Source organism: Macaca mulatta, chromosome 9 (assembly GCF_049350105.2).
Source record: "Macaca mulatta isolate MMU2019108-1 chromosome 9, T2T-MMU8v2.0, whole genome shotgun sequence".
Taxonomy (NCBI): Eukaryota; Metazoa; Chordata; class Mammalia; order Primates; family Cercopithecidae; genus Macaca; species Macaca mulatta.
In genome coordinates this window covers 30,899,503-30,924,283 of record NC_133414.1, presented here as the reverse complement: position 1 = coordinate 30,924,283, position 24,781 = coordinate 30,899,503, and the positions used below count along the sequence as shown (strand labels likewise).

Sequence of the window (24,781 nt, the reverse complement as noted above, 5' to 3'; positions counted from 1 at the left end):
TCCTCCAGGAAGCCTTCCTTCATCACACTCACCCCATCTGATTATGCTGTTTCCCTGCTTCTTCCTGGGCTTTATATCATCAGTGGCTTGTATTCATGGTTTTCTAACTCTGTGGGCGTATCCTAATCATCTGGGGTGAGGGGTCTTTCATTTTAAACAAGCACCGCACATGGTCTGAGGGCCACCCAAGTTTGATATCTTTTGCTTAATCAGATGTTACACCCATGCATAAGCGTAAATGTGTCTTGAGTCATTTCAACAGACAGTGTGGAATGTGCCTTTGACTTGTTCTGTGTCATGACCTCCCCATGGCACCTGCACTGTGAGCACAGGATCTGCTTTCCTGGTGCAATAATATGACCATGAAGAAAGTCAATCATGAACGTGTGAAATCTCATGGACACGCCCTCCTCCGCCCCGTATCAATCAGCAAAGGGCTGGGAACTTGTTCTGAGAGCCTGGTAGGTCTCAGGTACCAGTTAATACAACCCGTGGAGGCCGGGCGCAGTAGCTCACACCTGCAATTCCAGCACTCTAGGAGGCCGAGGTGGGAGGATTGCTTGAGCCTAGGAGTTTGAGACCTGCCTGGGCAACATGTCAAGATCCCATCTCTACAACAAATACAAAAATTAGCTGGGCGTGGTGGTGTGTACCTGTAGTCCCAGCTACTCAGGAGGCAGAGGTGGGAGGAATTGGCTTGAGCCCAGGAGGTCGAGGCTGCAGTGAGCTGTGATTGTGCCACCGCACTGCAGCTTGGGCAACAGAGCCAGACCCTGTCTTAAAAAATAAAAAATAACCCATGGAAAACAAGGGTGACGTTGGGGATCGCAGGTTGATGAGCTTTTCTTGCATTTTGATACCGATTATTGTTGCTGAGTTTGTCATTATTGTTAGTTTATTAAGATGCCCTTCCAAGAACAAGGAGGGCCAGAAATTACTTTATTTGAAACTTTCCTTCAAATCATTCAAGTCTAGCTTTAGAACAGCTATGATCTATTGGGTAGCAACAGGCATTTTTTATACACTTGTCTGCCATCTGGACTTTTAGACTCATAAGAAATTCCCCTCTGTGATGATTCAGTGTTTCCCTGCTTTCTGTTCATGTGAAAACCATCAAGTAGTGAGCATGGAATGACTGCATTTGGCAGAGCCTTCTCCGCCCTCCCTGGACGACTGTACCGGAGTCAGCCCCTTCCCCTCTGCATGAGGTCTTCTTCTCACGAGAGGAGAGGCGTGGGCCCCCGCAGCTCTGAAGGTGTGGCACGTTGCACCTCATGATGTCCCAGGATGCAGCCACAGACTTCATACAGTGAACACCTAGGTTTACTATTATTATTATTATTGTTATTATTATTATTATTAGAGACAGGGTCTCACTCTGTCACCCAGGCTGGAGTACAGTAGCATGATCAAAGCTCACCACAGCCTCAAATTTCTGGGCTCAAGTAATCCTCCTTCCTCAGCCTTCTGAGTAGCTGGGGCTACAGGTTCATACCATCATGCCCAGCTAATTTAAAAAATGTTTTGTAGAGATGGGGGTCTTGCTATGTTGCTCAGGCTGTTCTCTAACTCCTGGTCTCAAGCAGTCCTCCTGCCTCAGCCTTCCAAAGTGCTGGGATTACAGGCATGAGCTGCTGTTCCTGGGAACAGTTAGTTTTATGTCTATTCATCACATCACTGTTTAAGAGCCCTTTGTGGGTTGGGGCTTTGAACAGGTCAGAATTGGCCTTGGCGTCTCCTGGCCTCCTGCGAGTGGTGGGCCAGCCATGTGCCCCTCACAAGAGCTGTTCTCCAGGTGCTCAGCATGTGCCTGCATTTTACCTCAGCTGTGATTTGCCCTCAGTGTGCATTTTGTTGTATATTGTGCTGAAATATACATACCATTCGACCATATTTAAGTGAACAGTTCGGTGGCATTTAGGTGCATTCGCTCACAGAGTGTGCAGCCGTCACCTCCATCCCTCTCCAGAACTTTTTCATCATTCCAAACTGAAACTCTACCTCTTCAACAGCTCCCCAGTTTTCCCTCTGCCCAGCCCCTGATCACCACCATTCTACTTCCTGTCTCTGTATGTGACCATTCTAGAAGCCTCATATAAGTAGGATTGTACAGTATTTGTCCTTTGGTGACTGGCTTATTTCACTTAGCATAACATCTTCAAGGTTCCTCTACATTGTAGCAAGTGTCAGAATTTCCTTCCTTTCTAAGGCTGAATAATATTCCATTGTATGTATATTTCAGTGTGTAATTTAAACACAGAACAGACCTATGTCTTTCTTTTCTGACAGTCAGCTGACCACCCTCTCTTCCTCCGAGGTACCTGGATTTTTCTCTCCAAGAGTCATTAGCCATAGATTTGGAATGAACCAGAAACTAAAATGATTGGAGATAATTTCATTATAAATGTTAACATTACTCTTTTGAACATTTACTTTAAAGACACTAGTAAGTCTTTTTTTTTTTTTTTTGAGACGGAGTCTTGCTCTGTAGCCCGGGCTGGAGTGCAGTGGCCGGATCTCAGCTCACTGCAAGCTCCGCCTCCCGGGTTTACGCCATTCTCCTGCCTCAGCCTCCGGAGTAGCTGGGACTACAGGCTCCCGCCACCTCGCCCGGCTAGTTTTTTGTATTATTAGTAGAGACGGGGTTTCACCATGTTAGCCAGGATGGTCTCGATCTCCTGACCTCGTGATCCACCCGTCTCGGCCTCCCAAAGTGCTGGGATTACAGGCTTGAGCCACCGCGCCCGGCCTAAAGACACTAGTAAGTCTTTTAGGTGATTGCAATAAACCTTTTCTTTAAAAAAAGATTTCTGAATTACAGAAAGGCTGGCACGGTTTTCTTTCAACACATCTGATAAAGAAAACATAGCTGCGACTTGTAACATTTCTTATTGAACGTACTTCGCCTTTTCATCTCTATCTACGTGGTCTGTTTTAAATTACCTTACGCAGTGATGTAACGCAGCATTTTATTTGCAGGCTTGTCCAAAATATTACCACTAACCAAAATTCACAGAGCATCTCACAGTGCACACAGGAGGAGAATTAGACTAAAATGAGAAATCTGGGAAGTCTGACTGACCGGTGAGATGTGATCAAAGGGAAATGAAAGGGCCTAAGTGGGCTTTTCCCAGGGGCAGTTTTCTCAGGTCAGGCAGTTCTGCCTCAGATTAAGGATCTGCACACATAAAGAAAATCCACCAAAGAAGATGAGAATACCATTTATGGCCGTTGCTAGCATACAAAATGCTCCTTTACTGGTCTATAAAAATACGTTCTTCACTTTGGAATTTCACTCCAGCCATCATCATTAGTAGCTTATAGTAGATTTCATTAAAATCATTTCCATAACACTTCTTAATTTTGGAAATGTATTGGTAAGTCACGTCAGTATGTATTCAGACAACTGCTAGTAGTAGTATCACACTCCCCTGTACTGTCCGTTTAAATTCCAGCTCATGGTTGGCTTGGTGGCTCACGTCTGTAATCCCAGCACTTGGAGAGGCCAAGGTGGAAGAATCAGTTGAAGTCAGGAGTTTGAGACCAGCCTGGGCAACATGGCAAGATCCCATGTCTACAAATTTCAAAAAATAGCCGGGCATGGTCCCAGCTACTCAAGAGGCTGAGGTAGGAGGATGGGTTGAGCCCAGGAGGTTGAGGCTGCAGTGAGCTGTGTTTGTGCCACTGCACTCCAGCCTGGGCAACAGAGCCAGACCCTGTCTCAAATAAAAAAAATACATACATACATTAATTAGTGAATTCATTCATTCCAACTCATGTTTCTGTAGACTGAGAGTGCTTTCATTGATGTTCAGTGAGCACAACAAGGTGACATGAGGTGACATCATACGGACCTCTGGAGGAGCGTGTAGTGCACCTGAATCTCTTTTTGATACAGATTCCTTGTGTGGATTAAATAATGCAGTCCATTTTCAGAGTGCTTCTGTATGTGTTCTCTCATTTTATCCTGACCTCACCGTCCTATTTCCCTCTTTGATTTTATTGTGGCTGGCCAGGGAATGGCTGTTTTGCCTTTATTAAAAAAAATTTTTTTAGAGACAGAGTCTTAATCTGTTGCCCACACTGGAGGAGTACAGTGGCGTGGTCATAGCTCACTGCAGCTTTGGCCTCCAGAGCTCAAACTATTCTTCCACTTCAGCCTCACAAGTAGCTGATTACAAGTAGAGATTGCAGGCGTGTGCCACCATGCCCAGCTAACTTTTTTTTTTTTTTTAATTTTTTGTAGAGACGGAGTCTCACTTTGTTGCCCAGGCTGCTCTTGAACTCCTGGCTTCAAGCGATCCTCCTGACTTGGCCTCTCAAAGTGCTGAGATTACAGGCATAAGCCACCACCAGGCCCTGTTTTGCCTTCAGGGATGTATTTTAAATTGTTGGTTTAGGCTTGATGTACCTATCCTAGGTCACGCGCTATCCTGGTTTTCTCATCTGCATATGAGGATAAGTCATAGGATCTCCCCAGCAGGCACTGAGAAGACTAAAGGAGTTAAATACTCCAGGACCCTCAGCCTTGCATCCACCGCCTCCAACAATGAGCCAGGGCAGGTTACAGGCGCCATCCTGTTCAGCCCTGGTGGGAAATGGCTGGCTGCAGTGGAGGTGCTGGCTACTTCCCTTTTCCTTGGCTTTGCCCTCATTTTCTCCCCCAGGATCATGGCCCCCAAAGGAGAGTTGCCCCAAAGGACAGCGTTGCAGAGGTTCTTGCGGATCATCAGCCAGAACAAGTGACAGGGTCTGGCTCCCCAAATAGCCTACCTGTAGTCTGAGCTGATGCTGTGACCTGCGTTACACAGTCCCTGAAGGTTTAATACCGTGACTGTCATCTAATGCCTTATCTTTTGACCTTGTCAATTTGGGAGGTGACACTTCTCACCTGGACTCATACTGAGACATTGTCAATAGTTGGACTGCAGGAATCATTGTCCCTGGTTTGTCTTTTTTTTTTTTTTGGTTTGATTTGGTTTGGTTTGAGATGGAGTCTCACTCTGTTGCCCAGGCTGGAGTGCAATGGTGTGATCTCGGCTCACTGCAACCTCCACCTCCCGGGTTCTCGCCGTTCGCCACCCTCAACCTCTGGAGTAGCTGGGACTACAGGCGCACGCCACCATGCCCAGCTATTTTTTTTTGTATTTTTAGTAGAGATGGGGTTTCACCATGTTAGCCAGGATGGTCTCGATCTCCTGACCTCCTGATCTGCCTGCCACTGCGCCTGGCCCATTATCCCTGTTTTTACCTTTACGTAACTCAGAAATCCTGTTAGATGCCCAGGAACTCAGATGAACACATTTTTCTGAAGAAAACTAGGAATACACATAGTAATGAAATAGATGAAATAGAGAATAATAAGATACTTCCAGTTTCCCCAGTGAATCTTTAGCATGTTCTCCCTGATTCTCCCTACATGCAAATATTTCTGTTTCATATCACGGCTTCAGATTTTAGGAAAGATAAGAAGACTTTAAGTAAGAGTCTCAAGCTGAGGAAAGAGAATTAATACTTTCCCTCTCTGCAACTATTCACGAAATGAGGTTGGCTAAGAATGGGAGAAATTTAAGGATAGAAGTAATTTCAGAGCTTGCCTGCTCGTTTGATTGATTGATCCATTCAACCAGTATTGATAGTTCACTTGTTCTGAGCCGGGCTCTGTGCTAGAAATGCACCCGGAAGTGTGCGTCACGTGCTGTCTCTCCAGTTTTTATAATCCTTTAGTGAGGAGACAATAAAGGCTTTTGAGCAGGAAAGGTATGATTGGTAATAAAGAAAAACATTTATGAAGGGGATTTAATAGGTGAATTCAATGTTATTAGGCAGGGTGAGGTTCTTCTGTGCACACCTACTGTCAAAGTTAAGCAACACTGGCGCCTGTTGTCAAGGATCTTGGTGACCGTCTAGGTCAACTCCTCAATTTAGAGCCAAGAATATGCATCTGCTGGAAGAAGTGAGCAGGCTGATTTTGTGCCATAGGGCCATAGGCGCCATTCATTCACGCCAGGATTTTCTCCTGGATTTTTAGCCTATGTCTAAGCTTTGGGGATTTAAGAGGTCTTATTGCCTTCATCTTCATTTGTGTTTAATTGTTTTGCAATTACAGAAGGAAATCGTGCATACGGTGGATACTTTGGAAAACAGAGAAGTTACTTAGGAGAAAACATCAACAGAGTTATCTCTGAGTTGTGAGAGAATTAATGTCTTGGTCTATTTCCTGTCATTCTGATTAGGTGTGTGTGCATCTCTAATATAATATTTAAAATTTTTCAAATCAGTAATGGAGTTTCAACCCCGGTTTGCTTGTGTAATTTATTTACCCAGTCTTCTATATGCACCCCAGGTAGACTAATTCCCATTTTATACATGTATAAATGTATACACAAATACACATTTATAAATGTATACACAAATGGGTCTATTAATTTTACCAATATTAATTATTCCAATTCATGGACCCATTTATTTGAGTCATCTATAATTTCTTTCATCAATGTTTTATAGTTTTCAGTATACCGATCTTTCATCTTGGTTAAATTTACAACAATTTTTTTGATACAATTATGAATGGGATTGATTTCTTAATTTCTTTTTAGATAGTTTGTTGTTGGTGTATTCCTTAAGGAACCAAAAGTAAAACTACTATTTAATCCAACAATCCCACTACTGGGTATCTACCCAAAGGAAAAGAAGTCATTATATAAAAAAGACACATGCATCCTCATATTTATAGCAGCACAATTCACAATTGCAAAGATATGGAACCAACCTAAGTGCCCATAGACCAACAAGTGGATAAAGAAAATGTGATATATATACACTGTAGAATACTACTCAGCCATAAAAAAGAATGAAATAATGTCTGTTGCAAGAACCTGGATGGAGCTGGAAACCATTATTCTAAGTGAAGTAACTCAGGAATGGAAAACCAATATCATATGTTTTCATTTATAAGTGGGAGCTAAGCTATGAGGATGCAAAGGCATGAGAGTTATCTAATGGACTTTGGGGACTCTAAAGGGGAAGGTTGGGAGAGGGGTGAGGGATAAAAGACGACATATTAGGTACAGTGTACATGCTTAGGTAAGGGTGCACTAAAATCTCAGAAATCACCACTAAAGAACTTATCTGTTTAATCCAAAACCACCTGTACCCAAAAAACTACTGAAATAAAAAAATCATTTGCACTCAGGCGTGGAGGCTCACGCCTGTAATCCCAGCACTTTGGGAGGCTGAGGCAGGCGGATCATGAGGTCAGGAGATTGAGACCATCCTGGTCAACACGGTGAAACCCCGTCTCTACTAAAAATACAAAAATTAGCTGGGCGTGGTGGTGCGTGCCTATAATCCCAGCTACTTGGGAGTCTGAGGCAAGAGAATCACTTGAACCCGGGAGGTGGAGGTTGCAGTGAGCCTAGATCGTGCCACTGCATTCCAGCCTGGTGACAGAGCAAGACTCCATCTTAAAAAAAAAAATCATTTACATTGTTAAAAAAAAGTAAAAGAAATGCTACTGGCAGGGAGCGGTGGCTCGTGCCTATAATCCTAGCATTTTGTGAAGCCAAGGCAGGAGGATCACTTGAGGCCAGGAGTTGGAGATCAGCCTAGGAAACATAGTGAGACCCAATCTCTACCAAAAAATTCAAAAATTAACCAGGCGTATTGGCACATGCCTGTAGTTCCAGAGACTCAGGAGGATGAGGTGGGAGAATTGCTTGAGCCCAGGAGTTCAAGGCTACAGTGAGCTACGGTCACGCCACAGAAAAAGATATACTACTCATCATTGTATTTAATTTAATAAATGATGGGATATGTATATATTACAATTAGAACAAGTCGCCATAATGCCATATTCTTTATGTTGTGAGTCATCATCAATAAACCACAAACATTATAAAAACATAGCAACCTGACACATAAATTAGATGTTAATAGGTTAACTTCTATATTTAGACCAAATGAATATCACCTCTTAGAGATGATACCAATAATCACAAATCTTGTCAACATGATATCCATGCAATTTTAGTAAAAAACCAAGTTTCCCTCTTGTAGATTCCATCAAGTATGCTAGTCACTCATTGAGAAGGAGAGTACACAAGGGTAATCATGTTGCCTGAAGGAATGGCCCTTATTGTCATTCATATGAGTGTCCATAAAGGTCCTATTTACCATTGACATCATTCACAGCACACACTTTCATCGTAACAGAAATGAAGCCAAACGTACTCGGGAGAGGAAAGTCAGGTACCAGATTGCTCATCAATTTATCCAATTTCAAGTTTCATGGGAAAACACATATTATTGTAACTCACATTTTTACCCCAATTGCAAGGGTACTTCAGTCATAAAGATTCGTCAGTGATCAAAACATATCCTAGCACAGGTAGAATACTATACTCATATTATAGAAAATTTTGTCTGTATTTAGACATCAATGACTATAATGCATTGAGGAAAATTGCAATGTGTTACATTTCTCAACCCTCAAAAAAATCAATCCTAGGTAAAAAGTGAGGATTTTCTCATGAGGATTGCATCACATGTGCCAGTCAGTTATTGAGAAAACCCTATCATGATATTCATGTTGTCTGAATGAATAATTCTAATTATTGTAGAGCTCAGTCTTCACTAGTTCAATGATCTATATGGAATTTTTCAGCTGGCAAAGGCAGCCTGTCTCCTCCACTCAATAGAATAGCACCAGTAGGGTCTTACTAAATCATCCAGTGAGAGAAAGAGAGCAAGGGTCTTAGTGCCAAATAGCCAAGAAAATTAGGAACTATAGGAAACTTAAACACTTAAAGAATCAGAATTTATAGTTTACTCAGAAGCACACAGATAGAAGTGTGCACAAAAAGTTTCACAGAACTATTTCATTGCCAGAATCCCGAAATAAAATCTCCATAGAAGGAAACTAAGAAATCCAAACTTCTTGTCTCACAATTGTTACCTAGGCCTGGCCTCAGCGTAATCCAACTAAGCTTGATTTTTACGTCATCATTTCTTGTCAAGATAATAACTCATCATTGGCCCAGCCCGTGGCACTCATATGCATATGCACACTTAGATCAAATATGCTTAACAGAGATGGTTTCCTTAAACACTGGTGGTAAAGTGGACTGGATGCCACATCTTCAGTGCCAGACAATTGGGTGGTATTGGTATACAAATGGTAAACCCCCTTGAGTTCATTCATAGCACTTTCCTTGTGTGCATTTTTAGAAATAGAATTAATGAGTCATTGCTTCCTACACACTTCAAAGTAGCCATGTCCACATCTTATTCCTCTCCAATATGGTGGGAGAATTAGGAAGAAAAGGAAAAATCATAATCAATTGCTTCTTTTTATACACAACACCCACACCCCACCAGGGACACTGACTTCTCTCTGAGCCTTACAGCCTTAGCTATGCCCTAGTTACTCATATCTTGGGGCACCCCTGGTTTCGAGCAATGTCTTTGGGATCATACTTAGACTTAGAAACCATATAAGGTTTATGAAAGACAACTGCAACTGGCCTAACATCTCCTTCTGGGGTCAGGCTGGCCCCTTTACCAGCAACATCCCTGCGGGCCAGGGCTGGGAGGCCCTATGACCTCAATCCAGGACAAGTTTACAGCAATGGCCCTGGTTCTCTTGTATTCAGGCTGATCAGGGATGTGGGAATTGTCCTGGGGAGAGTCAGAGCATGTGGATTTTCAGCCTGGCACTTCCACGCCACAAGCTTTGTGACCTTGAGTATTCTATAGGAGTCACCTAACATTTCACTACATGAAGACCAGGTGATCAGAAAGGCCCCTTCAGCTCCAGTCTTCCCAGGGTCCGCCCGGGCCTGATTCGCTTGTTCCAGTGACACCACTGTGGGGTGTCAGCATCACAATGGCTCACTCATAGATCCTTCAGGTCTCCTCCAGCCACCACCCATGTACCATGACACAGCATGGCATGTACCATAGCCCGATGTCATGTGTACCATGGCATGGTGTGAAGTATACCATGAGATGACCATGTTCCATGACATGCTGTGACAGTGACCTCCCTCAGCCTCTCCCAGGCACACGGTTTTACCCCTTCTCCTAAAGCAGGTTTGCATGCCCGTCTAAAGGCAACTTAAATAGTTGCTTTTACTTCTCTTTAGTTAAAGATTACAACCTTAAAAATATCCAGTAAAATATGGTACTTCCATAAAGCATTGCCCTGAGCAAGATTAGTGCTTCTCAGTGGACACAGCAGCAGGGAACTTTGTGCATTCATGCTGAGCTGGTGGCTGTGTGATGCTGTTGAAGAGGGAATACACCACCATCAGCAGTCAGTTAAATCGTCTTCTCCCTGAAATTTGAGAAAGCCACAGGCTGGGCGCGGTGGCTGACACCTGTAATCCCAGCACTTTGGGAGGCCAAGGTGGGCAGATCACCTGAGGTCAGGAGTTCGAGACCAGCCTGGCCAACATGGCGAAACCCCATCTCTACTAAAAATACAAAAATTAGCTGGACATGGTGGCGTGTGCCTGTAATCTCAGCTATTCAGGAGGCTGAGGCAGGAGAATCACTTGAACCCGGGAGACAGAGGTTGCAGTGACCCAAAAGATGTGCCATTGCACTCCAGCCTGGGTGACAGAGTGGGGAAAAAAAAAAGTCACAATCACAACTTAGAATTCTCTGCAAATAAATATGTTAACCTACAGAATGATGTGAGGAAATGTTTGGGTATTTTGTAGCTCTCCTGTGTGAATGAGCTAGCCTAAAACAATAATGATAATAATAATAGTAATAATTTTTGAATGTCAAGTGGAAAAATTAAAAATCATAATTCCTTATAATTATTGGAGAGTAAATGAAAATTTTTCAAAGATACTTTCTATTAACATAAAATAGAGGTTTTTCTTCACAGTCTTATTTGGTTTCATATTGATAGAATGCTTAAATAATAGATTAAATTTTATATCCATAATTTCATAAAGAATGTTGTGCTTTTTCCTTTCAACAATTATGTCATATTTAAATCAGTTTGCTTTGTACCATAATCCATGGGTGAGGCAAAGAATTCTGGTAAGACTCTGTTACCAACTTAAAGAGAACACCCAACAATTAAGAAAATTCTGTACTGGAATTTTACTTTCAAAATTTCAAATAAGGGAAGGGGGCGAGGGCTGGAAAACAAACAATTGGGTACTATGCTCAATACCAGGGTGATGGGACCCACTGTACCCCAAACCTCAGCATCACTCAATGTACCCATGTAACAAACCTGCACATGTACCCCTTAATCTAAAATAAATGTTGAAAAAAAAGAAGAAAAGGAAAAGCAAGTGACAGGAAAATTTGAAAAAAAAAATTAGAATAGACTTATTCCTTAATAATAATTCAAAATAAGCCTTTAGATTCTTTTAGGATAACTGTAATTGAGAATTCTATAGGAAGAGTAATTTTCAGGCACAGAAAGGGTGATGAGCAGTGACACTCTGTTCCATAAACTGTTACATTCTTTATAAAGGATTATTTATCAACATGTCAACATGTATATTATTTCATCTATCTCTCTATTCTTTTTTTTTTCTTTCTTTCTTTTTTTTTTGAGATAGGATCTCACTCTGTTGCCCAGGCTGGAGTGCAGTGGTGCAACCATGGCTCACTGCAGCCTTGACCTCCCGGGCTCAAGTGATCCACCCGCCTCGGCCTCCCAAGTAGCTGGGACTGTAGGTGTACACCACCACACCCAGCTCATTTTTTATTTTTTTTAGAGACAGGGCCTTGCCATGTTGCCCAGGCCAGTCTTGAACCCCTGGACTCAAGTGATCCTCCTGCCTTGGCCTCCCAAAATTTCAGGATTATAGGCATCAGCCACCATGCCTGGTTCATCTCTTTATTTCCACATCAGTTGCTTCTGCTATTTCCTCCCCTTCCTCTTCTCCTCCCAATACTCCCTTTTTTCTTTTTGTTGCTAATTATCTATGACCTTACCATGAAGTTTCTGGTTTAGTTATCCAAGGTACGTTGTTCCTTGCTGAGTTTTTTTTAACTATCCTATTTGCCATAGTTTTTCCTGACTGTATGACTACAATGTAATGAATGTAGAGAAAAATGGCAAAAATGCCACCACTGACCCCTCTAGTACCCAGGGTTGATGTACCTTGTGTTTATGTGTCTTTATTAATTCGGCATATAATTCTTCATTTTCACTTTAAGTGTGCTTGTATTTTACAAATTAGTCTAAGTCCACCTGATTTGAACACAGGATACTAACTCCACGCACCCATTTTAGAAGGAGATCTCTAGCTTTTAGAAGAGATTATCTCATGATTTCCTATGTTCATTCAGCAAACATTTCCTGCAGACCTACTGTGCACCAGGTAGTGTCCAGAACTAAAGATATAAAGACAAACTCAGAGTCCCTGCTCCTAGGTGGGGGTGTGGTGTATCACAGTCTTGAACCCACCTCCCCAAGATCCCGTAGCTCCATCACCAAACAGTTGTCTATCCAGGAGCAAGCTACTCGTCTAGCCCTATTTCCTTAGCTTTCAAATAAGACCATTTCTCTTGGTTCTCTTGAATGTCCCATTTTTCTGTACAGTCAGTCTGTGATTATTGCGAATTTTTCTTGGAATTGCATGAGCATTGCTTGAGCTCACCGACTACATACTGTGGTTAAAATTAAATAGGGGGCAATCTAATAGGCAAAGCCTAACTTAATAGCTTCTACCTCAGATTAAAATTTTGAATCTCTAGTAATATCTGCCCTTTCTTTTCCCACAGTTTCACTCACATGTTGTTCATAAATCTTAAGTACGGGTTTTTGGCTCTCTGTTAGGTGAAATACTTCATTTAACTTAGCCAAAGCCAGACTTGGAGCAGCCTGGAAACACTCAAGTGTCCCTTCTTCCCAGTACACGAGGGCCTCTGTAGGTTTTTCTCTGTGTGTGTGTCTGTAGGGAGAAGAAGTTGTATTTGACTCCTCCGATGATGGTTAGGTTGCAGCACTGTCTCCTTAGTCGGAGCAAATGCTGGGATGCGCCATGGCTTTGCCTTGGTCATCTACATCACGCACGTCCCATCACTGGGCTCCAGTCTGTTGCAGCGCCTCCAGGCTTAATTTCTGTTCGTAATCTGATTATGGGGTCTGAGCTGTTCCAGCCAGCGGACTCTTGCTTCTCGTGTACCATAGGCTCAAAGACACAAGTGCCTGGTCGCTCTAGTCCTGCACTGTGAAAAATCTCAACCCAGTTTTGCTTAGACCAGACGAAGGTTGTTGCTGGCTGAGAATTAGCTGTAGAGCAGGCTGTGTGACTGAGCCTTCTGTGTGCAGCCATGTTCAGAAGCCCAGGTTTTTCCAGCTATTTGGGAGCTTTCAAATTCTCTGAGAAACAAGGTAAGGCAAGATAAACATGAAATGCTCTTATGTATGGATTTTATAACATAATGAATGCTTGGGGTCCTCTATTTTGCCCTATGTATTCTCCTGTGTTCAGTTACTTATACACATTTCTCAAAAGACACTTTAAATAGCTAATTGAGTTTATAACTGAGCTTATCTTGTGACTGTTGATAATGTGAATTTTTTTTCCCTTAGTAAGTTAAAGTTATTACTAAACCACTGAAACCTTTATGTAGGAAAAATTGCAAATGCAATCAGAATGCCCACACTTTGGATCAAATTCTAGACGTGCTGCACTTTAGTTAAAATATTTTTCTAAATCAAATGCTATACATACTAAATTCTTTCCAGTAGGCAGTGGTGCGTAGTGTCTTTTTATTAACTCTTCATGTGAGACAATTTGGAACAAGATACTGTCTTTTCAGTGGCTTTTTTCCAGCCCAGAGGAAAATACATGCTCTCAATTTAACTACCGAAGTGGTGTGGCATGTTCAGTTTACTGATTGAACAAAAATGAAACGCTAAGGTTATTTTGAGTATCATATTTGAAACTCAGCCATGATACATCAAAACTGTTTTCCAACTCAAATGCACTATTGGGAAGTGACTTGAACAATTCAGACCTCAGATTCAGGAATTTTCTCCTACAGCACTTGATAGTTTTGTGAATTGATTTCTCTTCTGTTAATTACATAACAAGAAACTTGTATAGTTAGGAGAAAAGCTTAGATGTTTTGCTGCCATTATATCTTTCATTTTATTGTATTTCTTTAGTTGGCCACAGTTCCAAATTCCAGGACTGAGGATGTATTTTGATGGATAATGAAGTGTCAGCATCTGATATATTTTGTACTTATTTTTCCTCAGGCTTCTGCCCCTAAATATTAAAGAGCAAAAGGCACTTCCTTAGGGGAAGAAGTTTCTGTAAATGGTCTATTTGTGGTTTTCTTAGTGAACAAATGCTGTAAGCCAAAGGCTGTAAAACAGATTACATGCCATTAGACTGGTTGTAAGTTTTATCTGTGCCTGGTTTTGATTAACCTGTTCATTTGGGATGTGTTTTTCCTGTATAGAATTGTTACCAGCTGTCTTTGCATAATACATGTCTTGTCTTCAAAATACAAATAAATGGTTATTTTTATTAGTTGTTATTGTTTAGATTTTAATGAGAGCAAAAGACACAGCTGAGTTGTCCTTTGCTCTTCAGACCCCACCCCCATGCTTTAAAGGCATCGCAAACATTTCTCGTTACCTGGACCAAAATTGCTTTTTTTCTTCTCTATTCCTGAGTATATAGCTGTGTTATTTAGTATTTAATTGCTTTGAGTTATTCTTGCTGCCATAACAAATTTAAATGGTAACATTGAACTAACTATGTTAGAAGTATTATTATTATTGTTGTTATTATTTTCATTTACCCATGGAGTATGTTGGCTGCTTTCTGAAAGAGAAAAGCAAAACTCACCTATGTACATTTCCATGTGGAATTTGATTCTTAGAAGGTGTCATTTTTGCATTTCTATTTTTTGTTTGGTTAACGGTTTTCTTTTTCTTAAATTATATGTTCAAAAGGAGTTTGGAGAGTTTTTTCTCATTGGATTTTTAACAATTTGCATAACTATTTCAATGTTACATTATTTCTTTTCCCTTAGACTTCAACAAGAAAAACTTAAGCTTCGTTGGATTCCCACGTCAAAGGAAAGTTTCAAGGTAAAGTAGCCTTGTCTCAACGACTGTGAAATTTTGAAGATTTGTTGTAGCTTTTAAAATTATTCTCTTGAATGTCTAACTCATGAGTTTAAATGTTTGGCAATATGTTTTCTATTGATTTATTAAAATTTATGAAGCAAAGGAATCTTTGTATTTAATTCTGTTTATGGAAACTATTTGGAGAACAGAACCTGGACGTCTCTTGTCATTGCAAACTTTTAAAGGACTATTATCTTTTCTTTCTCACACGTGCCTCTAAGCAGGCACTGTCCTTTTGCAATCTGTCCATCAAAGAAGGGAACTAGATTCTTTTTAGAAATGGTTTAAACTTGTTTCTCCTCCCTCTTCCTTCCTCCTTGCTTCCTCTCCTCCCTCCCTCCCTTCCTTTTTCCATAGACATACACACACACACATCCATCCATCCATCCATCCGTCCATCCACCCATTTGAGTTATTCTTCCCTGGTCTTTCCATCTCTCTCTCTCTCTTAACCTTTCTGTACTTCCAGTCCCCTTGGCCCCAGAATATTATGGGTGCTAATTTGATTGACCTAATGTGCTATAACTCCATGACACATCATCATGGATGTAAGAGAACGTGGAAATGAATGCCTGTGCCATACACAGTAGCTGTATCTCAGGTACTTTTTAGTAGATTGTTGCCTATATTAATAGAGTTTTATATTTTCAGATGGAGGCACAAAGCTGTCCCCCACACAGTCAGGCAAAGGTCTCAATCTGTGCTTTACTATAGTGGAAGGGCCCAGCTCCAATTTCCACACAGTTGCTCTTGTGCCTCAGGTATTATGACATTGTTCCTTGACCAAAAAGGATTTGCATTTCAACAACATTAGAGTAGACAGGGGTCTAACTTCTGTCCTCCTCAGGCTGAGCCTGCTCTGCATTTGAAAATGCCAGTTGATCTTGCAAACACACTGGATGGGACAAATCCTTGGTGTAATTCATCCGCATCTTTTAAATGTTTATGCTTTATTTAATTTTTACACACAATCTCATCAAGCAGCACATCTAAGTATAAGGTTAATTAGAACAATGATGATCCAGGGTCATCAGTGAGGTTGTCTTCACTGACTCACGAAACGTTACTTTTTTAATGGGATGCGTCCATCATCCATATTTCTCATCTTGGCCGTGTTTTAATAGGATCTGAGGCTTGGTTTCTTTCTTTTTTTGGTGGGGGGGGGGACGGTCTTGCTCTGTCGCCCAGGCTGGAGTGCAGTGACGCAATCTCGGCTCACTGCAAACTCTGCCTCCCGGGTTCACGCCATTCTCCTGCCTCAGCCTCCCGAGTAGCTGGGACTACAGGCGCCCGCCACCTTGCCCGGCTAGTTTTTTGTATTTTTTAGTAGAGACAGGGTTTCACCGTGTTAGCCAGGATGGTCTCGATCTCCTGACCTCATGATCCACCCGCCTCGGCCTCCCAAAGTGCTGAGATTACAGGCATGAGCCACTGCTTCTGACCCCGGCTTGTTTTCTAATATGTCCCTAGTAGGTTGATTTAACTGTCATGGAGCTAATAAGTGATTAAGGAAACAAGAGACAGGAAGGCATTCCTTATTCAAGGATAGGAAAAGCACGCAATATGAAAGTCACACACGTCAGTGGACAGAGACTCAAACAGACACAGCTGTTCTCAAATCATGGGTGTTACGTCATGCATACCTAGTAAAATGACAGCCTATGTGCTATGGTGCTAAGTGTAAAATAGGCTGGAGGTACAGGAGCCTGCTTCCTTAAAAGAAATCTAGTCAACCAGACACCAGCTAAAAGAGACGAAAATATGAGCTAAAGGGGCTTCGTCTCCCGTATCTTGTAATTTAAACTTCAGTAGGGGAATGAACAGATTGTGGAGGAGACTTACGCTGTGTGGGTGCTGCACAGTCCTTGTAATAGTAGCATTTCCACGTTGTGAAAAATAGAGATGATAACAGCGGAGTATCCTGCTCTCCCTTTAATAAAATTCCCCCTGTTGCTACGGGTAGGCATTTAAGTAGGTTAATGGGACACATTTAAAAGAAAAATTGTCATGGAAGCAGGGGGCATTCTCTTCTTAGAAGCAGAGGAAGGGGGATGGTGGCACAAACAATCAGTCCTAAAGAATGAGCGCTGTTTCAGGGGAGACAGAGAGTTGGATAAAAATCCAAAAGGTGTTTCTCACTGTTAGAAAGCTAAAATCAAAATGCAGAAAATGAAGTGGACAGCACTAACTTTAGTATCTATGGAGAGATGCCTCCCTACTGAAACATAGGCTCTTACTTTTGGTTGAGCTCTAGTGAAACACCAAGGCCTGCAGAGGTTGCCCCTGCAGGCACCCCTTTGTCCCTTGGGGGGTGACTGAGGAGGAAGGGCAGGATCCAGCATCTGAGAGCTCCATGCTTTTGGGGTCACCAGTCCATGTGCATTAGTAATGGGCCCTACCAGTCTCCCTGCTCTGGAGCCTCTGGGTCAGAAGAAGCAGAGAGGAGAGAAGAGTCCGGACCCTCCCAGGTGCTTGTGTTTCATCAGCGTTAGATGAGCCGGAAAAGGTGCTCACCGATGAACCGTCCTGAATTTTACAAGCATGTCTTACCTGTGTTTTCACTGATGATCGGTGCCCTCGGGTAGAGAAAGTTCAGGGAAGAAACACGATTTTTTTTAAAGAAAGAAACTCGATTTCACATGTTGATTTGAGGGGTCTTGCATCAATCACAGCTTGTGGCACCGCCTTGAGCCAGAGCCACACTTTCCAGCCCAGTCTGCCTGCTCCTGCTCCTCCTGCCTGCTCATCTGCTTTCTCAGAACCCCCCAGTCATTTAGCAGGAGCAGGGGAGAGAGTCAGGGGAGAGAGGCAGCGGAGACAGGACCAGAGGGTGATGACAGCCGTGTGGACTCAGTAATAAATGTTTACCTGGAAGCTGCAGATTCTAAAATCGATACTTTACAAACACGTGCGATTACACCAGTTTTTCACACATGTATGCAAGGTGAGCGAAGGTGCTAAGGGATGATGTGTTCCAAATTATGTCCTGTCCAAAGATGAAAGAAGGAAAGAAAGGAAGAAAGGAAAGGAGGGAGGCTGAGATGGAAGGGAGGGAGGAGGGGCTTATGACTGATGTTATTGACCGTATGCTCTTACAGTTATTCTCAATGTTTGTAATGATTTTACCCCTGGCCGTCACATCAACTTTGCATAAAAAGTACACAAAAAATACTTCAGGGTGAATTATAGTATTCATTTGAAGTGTTTTGTAGTAGTCGTTCATTCATTCAACATATTTTAATTTTTTAAAAATAATTTTTAATTCAATCATTTAATTTTTTAAACAGACAGGGTCTCACTCTGTCTCCCAGGCTGGAGTACAGTGAAATGATCATAGCTTACTGCAACCTCAAACTCATAGGCTCAATGGATCCTGCCACCTCAGCCTCCTGAGTAGCTGGGACTACAGGCTTGTGCCACTGTGCCTGGCTAATTTTCCTTTTTTTTTTTTTTTTTTTTTTTTTTTTAAGAGATGGGATCTTGCTATGTTGACCACGCTGGTCTCAAACTCCTGGGTTCAAACAATCTTCCTGCCTCAGCCCCCAGGAAGTGCTGGGGTTAATGAGGTATGTAATATACTTTGGGTTCTGGTCAGGATAGGCAGTGGGTCCAGGTGCTCTGCCCTGAGGACATGACCAGTCAACTGAGGCCCAGATGAGGAGCGAGACGAAGCCACAGGACGGCAGGAGGCTGGAGAGAGAGAGCTCAGGCGGAGGAAACAGCATGTCGAGTGAACCACATCAAGAAGCGTCAGAGACTTTCCTCTTAGAACTTGGGTTTTCTTTGGTTTCTGACCTGCCATCAAAAGGCTGCACTTCACGTGGTGCTGGCACTATTTGTAGCGTGTTTGGAGAAAATAAGTGCCCGTGGAGCCAGGCAGTGTTCGGTGATGACTCGTAAAGCTCACTCTGTAAATTCAGCGGAGTATTTAACTCAGGGACACTTTTTTGCTTTTCATTAGTGACTCCATTGAGCTTTCTGAGAAACAGAAAGAGGAAAATAAAGGCACACAGATGTTTATTTCTGAAAATAAGATACAGCATTTGTACCCCAAGTCAGTGCTCCACAAGCTAAATATTTCAGGGACTGCATTATTTCACTTTAATGTAGAATTTTTTTTTTCCTGAAAATATTTTAGTTTCCCAAAGAAAGTATAGAGCTTTGTCAAGATGTTTAAATTAGCAATTAAATAATCAGTTAAAATAACATGCCATTCCTTAAGTCGAGTACATTTCTGCCATTATTTAAGTTTTTGAGGTTTCTACATTGAAAGCAGTAGTTACTGCCTTACAATTCAGTGTTTAGAAGTCAGCGATAATTCCAAGTTTCTGACTAGGCCGGTGTCCTGGGCTCTTCCAGCCAATCTGGAGTGTGGCTTATGAAGCCTAATAATTCTCTAGACTTTTCATTAAATAATGTGAACACACTTACCTGTGGAGTATAAGCTTTGCTACATTGTATATGGAAAGACGAAGATTTCAGATGGGCTTGGTTCTAGGACCGCGGGATGGCGGCCACGCTTTGGACTGTGTGGAAGTTCTTTCCATGTAGTTTACACAGCTGGTAGAGCTTATTCAGCTGTCCCACTTACACAGTACCTACAGCGGCTTCCTCGGTCTCTTCCTTGGCCTCTATGGAAATGCACCCATACAGGGGGAAGGTCAGCTTCACAGTGAGTCTTTTTCATGCCCATCTTTTACCCCTCTGGAGGTCACACTGACCTTGAGGAACTGCAGTTCCCTGTTTCCACAGGTTTGTTTTCTTCCTTCGAGGCAGCAGCACCCTCTGCCCTGCCTGCCCCAGGCACATCAAAGACGATGGAGTTGTGTACACAGCAGTCTTGGGGTGACTGTGGCTGGTATTAAACTAGGAGACGGATTTGAATCTCATCTCCTCTTCTTGTTAAATATGAGTCTTTGGGCAAATCACGGAACAATTTCCGGATCTGTAAACTGAGGATGGTACTAGTTCCGGTGTTGTGCTGCAGCCTGACGTGCATGCCTCTCTCCGGACTTTGAGTTCAGTGAGTCCTGGGGGAGCCTGAGATCCTCCATGGTGGGAGTGTTGACACCACCAGTCAATACTACAAAGCAGGTGCCAGGTGGAGGGTCTGGGTGGGCGGGGCAAGAGGTCAGGGCCATTTGTACCTTTATCAGCACCCTGCTGAGTAGTTCATACCTCATAGGGTCTTGGGGAGATAATTAAGGAGATACCATGTGCTTAACATGGGGGAAAGTCCACAGTAAGGGTTCACTTCCTTTATTATTCTCCTCTTTCATTTCCTCTTTTATTCCAACACGAGTCTTCATGAGGCTTTCCAAACTTTTGACCATGCTTTGATGCCTTGGTTGTTTGAAGGCATCTGTTACTTTAATGTAATTTTAACACTGGAGGACAGCGTGTAGATCACCTAGACAAGTTACTGATTTTCTGAAGAAGAAATTGTAGCGCAGAGAGGTTGAGTAATTAATACAAGCTTGCACAGCTATTCTTAGGTCAAGAAGAGGTGGTCAGTCTGAGTTAAAGCACACGACTCCCAGTTCAGCAATGTCTTCACACACCACCCACCAATCCTGCTGTAATTACTTAGTTGCACAAAAAATCACAATATTTACAGAAATATAAATAAGTGAAAAAAGTTACCAATTTACTCCCCAATATAAAATGTTTTACCTGCGATCTATGTATACATATTTAATGATGTGTAACAATATCATAATTTTTATGTTCTGCATTTTTTTACTTATATATCTTTATTTAAACGGACTTAACTTTATTAATGGAGTAATTTTTAGCTTTCAGAAGGAGTTCTCACTCGAAGATAAAGAACAGCTCGCTAACCACAAAAGAGGAACTGATGCTAAGCTTTTAGTTGCACTTCCTAAAGGTAAGGCTGTTCCTAAGTGACCAACCACGTCTGGGTAGATGCGTATTGTGTTGTCTGAATTTCCTTGAGCAGAACTCTCTCCCTAACCTCCAGCTTACAGTCTCCTTTGCGGCCCTTCCTGCCTCCTCCGAGAATTAGTTTCAATTCCCTGCTGTCTCCATGCATTTTTAATCCTCACCTTTCTACTCTTTCTTGCCCTTTAATTTTAGGCATCCTCAGGTTTTCTTTTTTTTTTTTTTTTTTTGAGACAAGAGTCTGGCTGTCTCCCAGGCTGGAGTGCAGAGGTGCGATCTCGGCTCACTGCAAGCTCCGCCTCCCGGGTTCACGCCATTCTCCTGCCTCAGCCTCCCGTGTAGCTGGGACTACAGGCAACCGCCACCACGCCCAGCTAATTTTTTGTATTTTTAGTAGAGACGGGGTTTCACCATGTTAGCCAGGATGGTCTCGATCTCCTGACCTCGTGATCTGCCCGCCTCGGCCTCCCAAAATGCTGGGATTACAGACGTGAGCCACCGCGCCCGGCCAGGGGTTTTGCATTTAACATCTTGTAGCTTCCCTGCTGGGCTGCGAACAGCCCGTTCAGACTATATCATGACCATCTTTCTTCTTCCCCAGGCAGGCACTCACACGTGTTTGGTGAATTACTATTTCCACTGGTCAAGGCGCACATGCAGTAAAATGTCTGCACCACTATAAACCAATTCCCCCTAGTTTTTCCTGTGAAATGATGGAAACATCGCCTGGTCTTTGTAACTGTAACACCAGCACAGGGAATGATCATTGGTCCAGGCTCACTTCATCCTGACTGAGCTGTGGAGACCTTCCAAGGGAAGAAACAGATTTGATGGAAGGACAGATTTTTTCTACTCTGAAAGAAAAAGCAAAAATCATGTCCCAAAGAAATTAGACCAAACAACATATTCTTTTAATAGAAAGTAAATCCAGTAAAAAAGGCCCGCTGCTGAATTGGAATATATCTGAGGAATTGAACGGATGATGGGCCAAGGCATAGTCTGATGAGGGTGGATGTCTGAAAGACTCCGGGGATTTGGCCTGGTGAGGAAAACCCAGACAGGGACATGTGGCAATTCTCAAGAACTGACAACACTGTCAGCTGGAATATAGCTTTATTCTATGTCGCTCCAGAGGCAAAAGTAAGAATAACGTATAGAATTACAAGAAGGCAGATGAGATTTCGTTTCAAAAAGAAAATTAATCGTTCATGCTACCTGGAAATGAGGTGATCCACACTGTGCTCGCATCAGAGTTTTCAAGGCAAGCCAGTGGCCTCGTGTCCAGGTAGGACGGGTGCAGGTGGGGCATAGAACGGCTGTCAAATGGAATGACTCTGCCAATGTTTAGGACTCTCTGTGAAAGACAAAAAACCAGTTTCATCTGAGCCAAACTAAAGTGCTTAAAACCTATGCAGATGATCAAAACAAAGTATAAGAATGAACAAATCGATATCAGCAATAGCTGAGAAGAGTTGATTAGGTGAAGTTCTACATAGCAGAGGTTTTTTCCACCAGTCGGAAGCGTCCCTCTTTCCCCTTCTCTATCCCAGTTCTTTCATTTGATGCATAATACCACAGACAATATTATGAGCAGAAAAATCAAAAGCATATGAAATGTTAGGTTCCTTAAGGTTCAACAAATGGTAACTTCATCTGTAATAAACTTTTAGAACACCTAAGCTTATTAGCCAGTTGTATTAAAAATTTTCTCATAAATGGTTATAAAAAATAATTTTTACAAATCAAAGATGATGATTTCGTGTATTCACCAGATTGATGTTTCTAAAGTAACATGGTCCCTTAAATCCTTAAAACATGCTTTAAAAGTGCCAGTGCACCCGCCGGGCAAGGCGGCTCACATCTGTAATCCCAGCACTTTGGGAGGCTGAGGCGGGCGGATCATGAGGTCAGGAGATCGAGACCATCCCGGCTAACATGGTGAAACCCTGTCTCTACTAAAAATACAAAAAATTAGCTGGGCAAGAAGTCCCAGCTACTCAGGAGGCTGAGGCAGGAGAATCGCTTGAAACCTGGAGGCGGAGATGGCAGTGAGCCAAGATCATGCCACTGCACTCCAGCCAGGGCAACAGAGCAAGACTCTGTCTCAAAAAAAAAAAAAAAGTGCCAGTGCCCCATGTCCCCTGAATTTCACCTAAATTCTCTACAGTCTTATTTCGTATATCTTTGCTTTTTATGAGAAAAAATAGGAAGATTTGGAAAGACCAGCAATTTCGTTGTTTCTCTGATTTAACACATGTATTAATGATTTTATGTGTCAGCTCTTAGCAATATTATGTTAAAAAGGGATTTGGTTATAATTTTATTTGAATGACATCAAGTTTTATGTGTGATAAGTTTACAGAAGTCTCTTTCTGTTCATTTCCTGTGAAACTGGGCATTAAAGTGGTTGTTACTTCTTCTCTACAGGACTTCCTCTAAGTGTGTATCACAAACAAGTAATCAAGGGATTAAAAATCTTTACCTATGTAACTTTTATAATATTAAAAAAATACTTTTTGTTTAAGAATTATGAAGTGGACCAAATATATTACTCCACTTTCTTTAGCAGCTTTATTAAGATGCAGCACACATACCATGCAATCCTATCCTTTGAAGTATGCCATTCGGTCGGTTTTAGCAATTCACAGAGTTCTGCCTCCATCGGCACAGCCAGTTTTAGAACATTTTCATGGCTCCGAAAAGAAACGCTTTAGCCGTCACCCCTCCCCTTATTCCTCTAGTTTGTAATTGCTTGGTTTATGAGCTGCTTGTCTTTTTATTAGTGGCTGCCATCCAAGAGTAAAAGTTAAAGGGCTTTACTCCTGTGGGAAGTAAGATCAGAATATTCCGGATCTGGCCGGGGCTCTTGGGCTGTCGCGTGAAGGAGGAGAGAAGCGTTCTTGGCAGTACCCCGCCACTTATATTTCTTTGGAAGGTTCTACTGTGCTCACGTTTGGAGGACTGAACTCAACAATGTCTTAACCAGAAACCGTCTGTTTCTTAGAGCTAAGGGAATAAACTGTTTCCTAAGAAAAGCACCCTGCAGACCAAATTGTCCAGAATATTGGTGTTATATAGTCTTATTGCAAAGCATAGTAGGTGGTTGTAAATAACTTATGAAGTATTACAGCTCTGCTGTCAAATTTCCTTAAATCGCCTTACTTGAAAACTAACCTCCAGCTCCCATTAGAAATAACTAAAGAAATAGACTCATAGAGTCCATATTGCCACAGTGGTACCACTCCGAATCACTCAGAGAAGAGTAACAGACCACGAAACAGGTAAAACAAGGGACATATGGATATGTTTAGAAGTCCTAATGTATTTGAAAGCAAAGTAGAAAATGTCTTATTATAATGGAAATTAGACCATCGATGCTTATTTATATCTGGATTGCATAATAACTACTATTACTAAACATGAACCATATATGAATTATAATTATGACACAGCATATAATCAATTGAATTATAGCTGGTGAACCTAATTTTAAAGAGCATTCTTATTCTTTTTTGTTAAGAAATGCACACTGAAGAATTTAGAGATAAAGGGGCCTCATGCTGCAATTGACTCAGATGGTTCAGAAAAAAATATTATATATGTATGTACACAGACATATATGCACATATAAATATACTTAAGAGAGAGAAAAAAAGAATAAAAATAAACCCAATGTAGTAAAATGTTAACGTATTGTGAAGGATATCGCTTACATATTCTGTACGTCTGATATTACGAAAAATGTTTTTGAAG

General features: G+C 41.9%; 1 protein-coding gene and 1 pseudogene across 50 annotated transcripts in view; one reads left to right on the top strand and one right to left on the bottom strand.

Moving 5' to 3' along the window:
- LOC695267 (supervillin) overlaps positions 1–24,781 on the top strand; it is a 271,952-nt gene that overhangs the window by 148,450 nt on the left and 98,721 nt on the right. For all 50 annotated transcript variants that reach the window (XM_077946150.1, XM_077946143.1, XM_077946148.1 and 47 more), the window contains 2 exons: positions 15,031–15,088; positions 20,923–21,014. Coding sequence is in view for 12 of the 50 variants with exons in the window: in XM_077946133.1 (XP_077802259.1) it covers positions 15,031–15,088; positions 20,923–21,014 (150 nt within the window). In the remaining 38 variants the exon portion in view is untranslated. The remainder of the gene's footprint in view (positions 1–15,030; positions 15,089–20,922; positions 21,015–24,781) is intronic.
- LOC114670212 (small nucleolar RNA SNORD115) lies at positions 8,964–9,039 on the bottom strand (annotated as a pseudogene).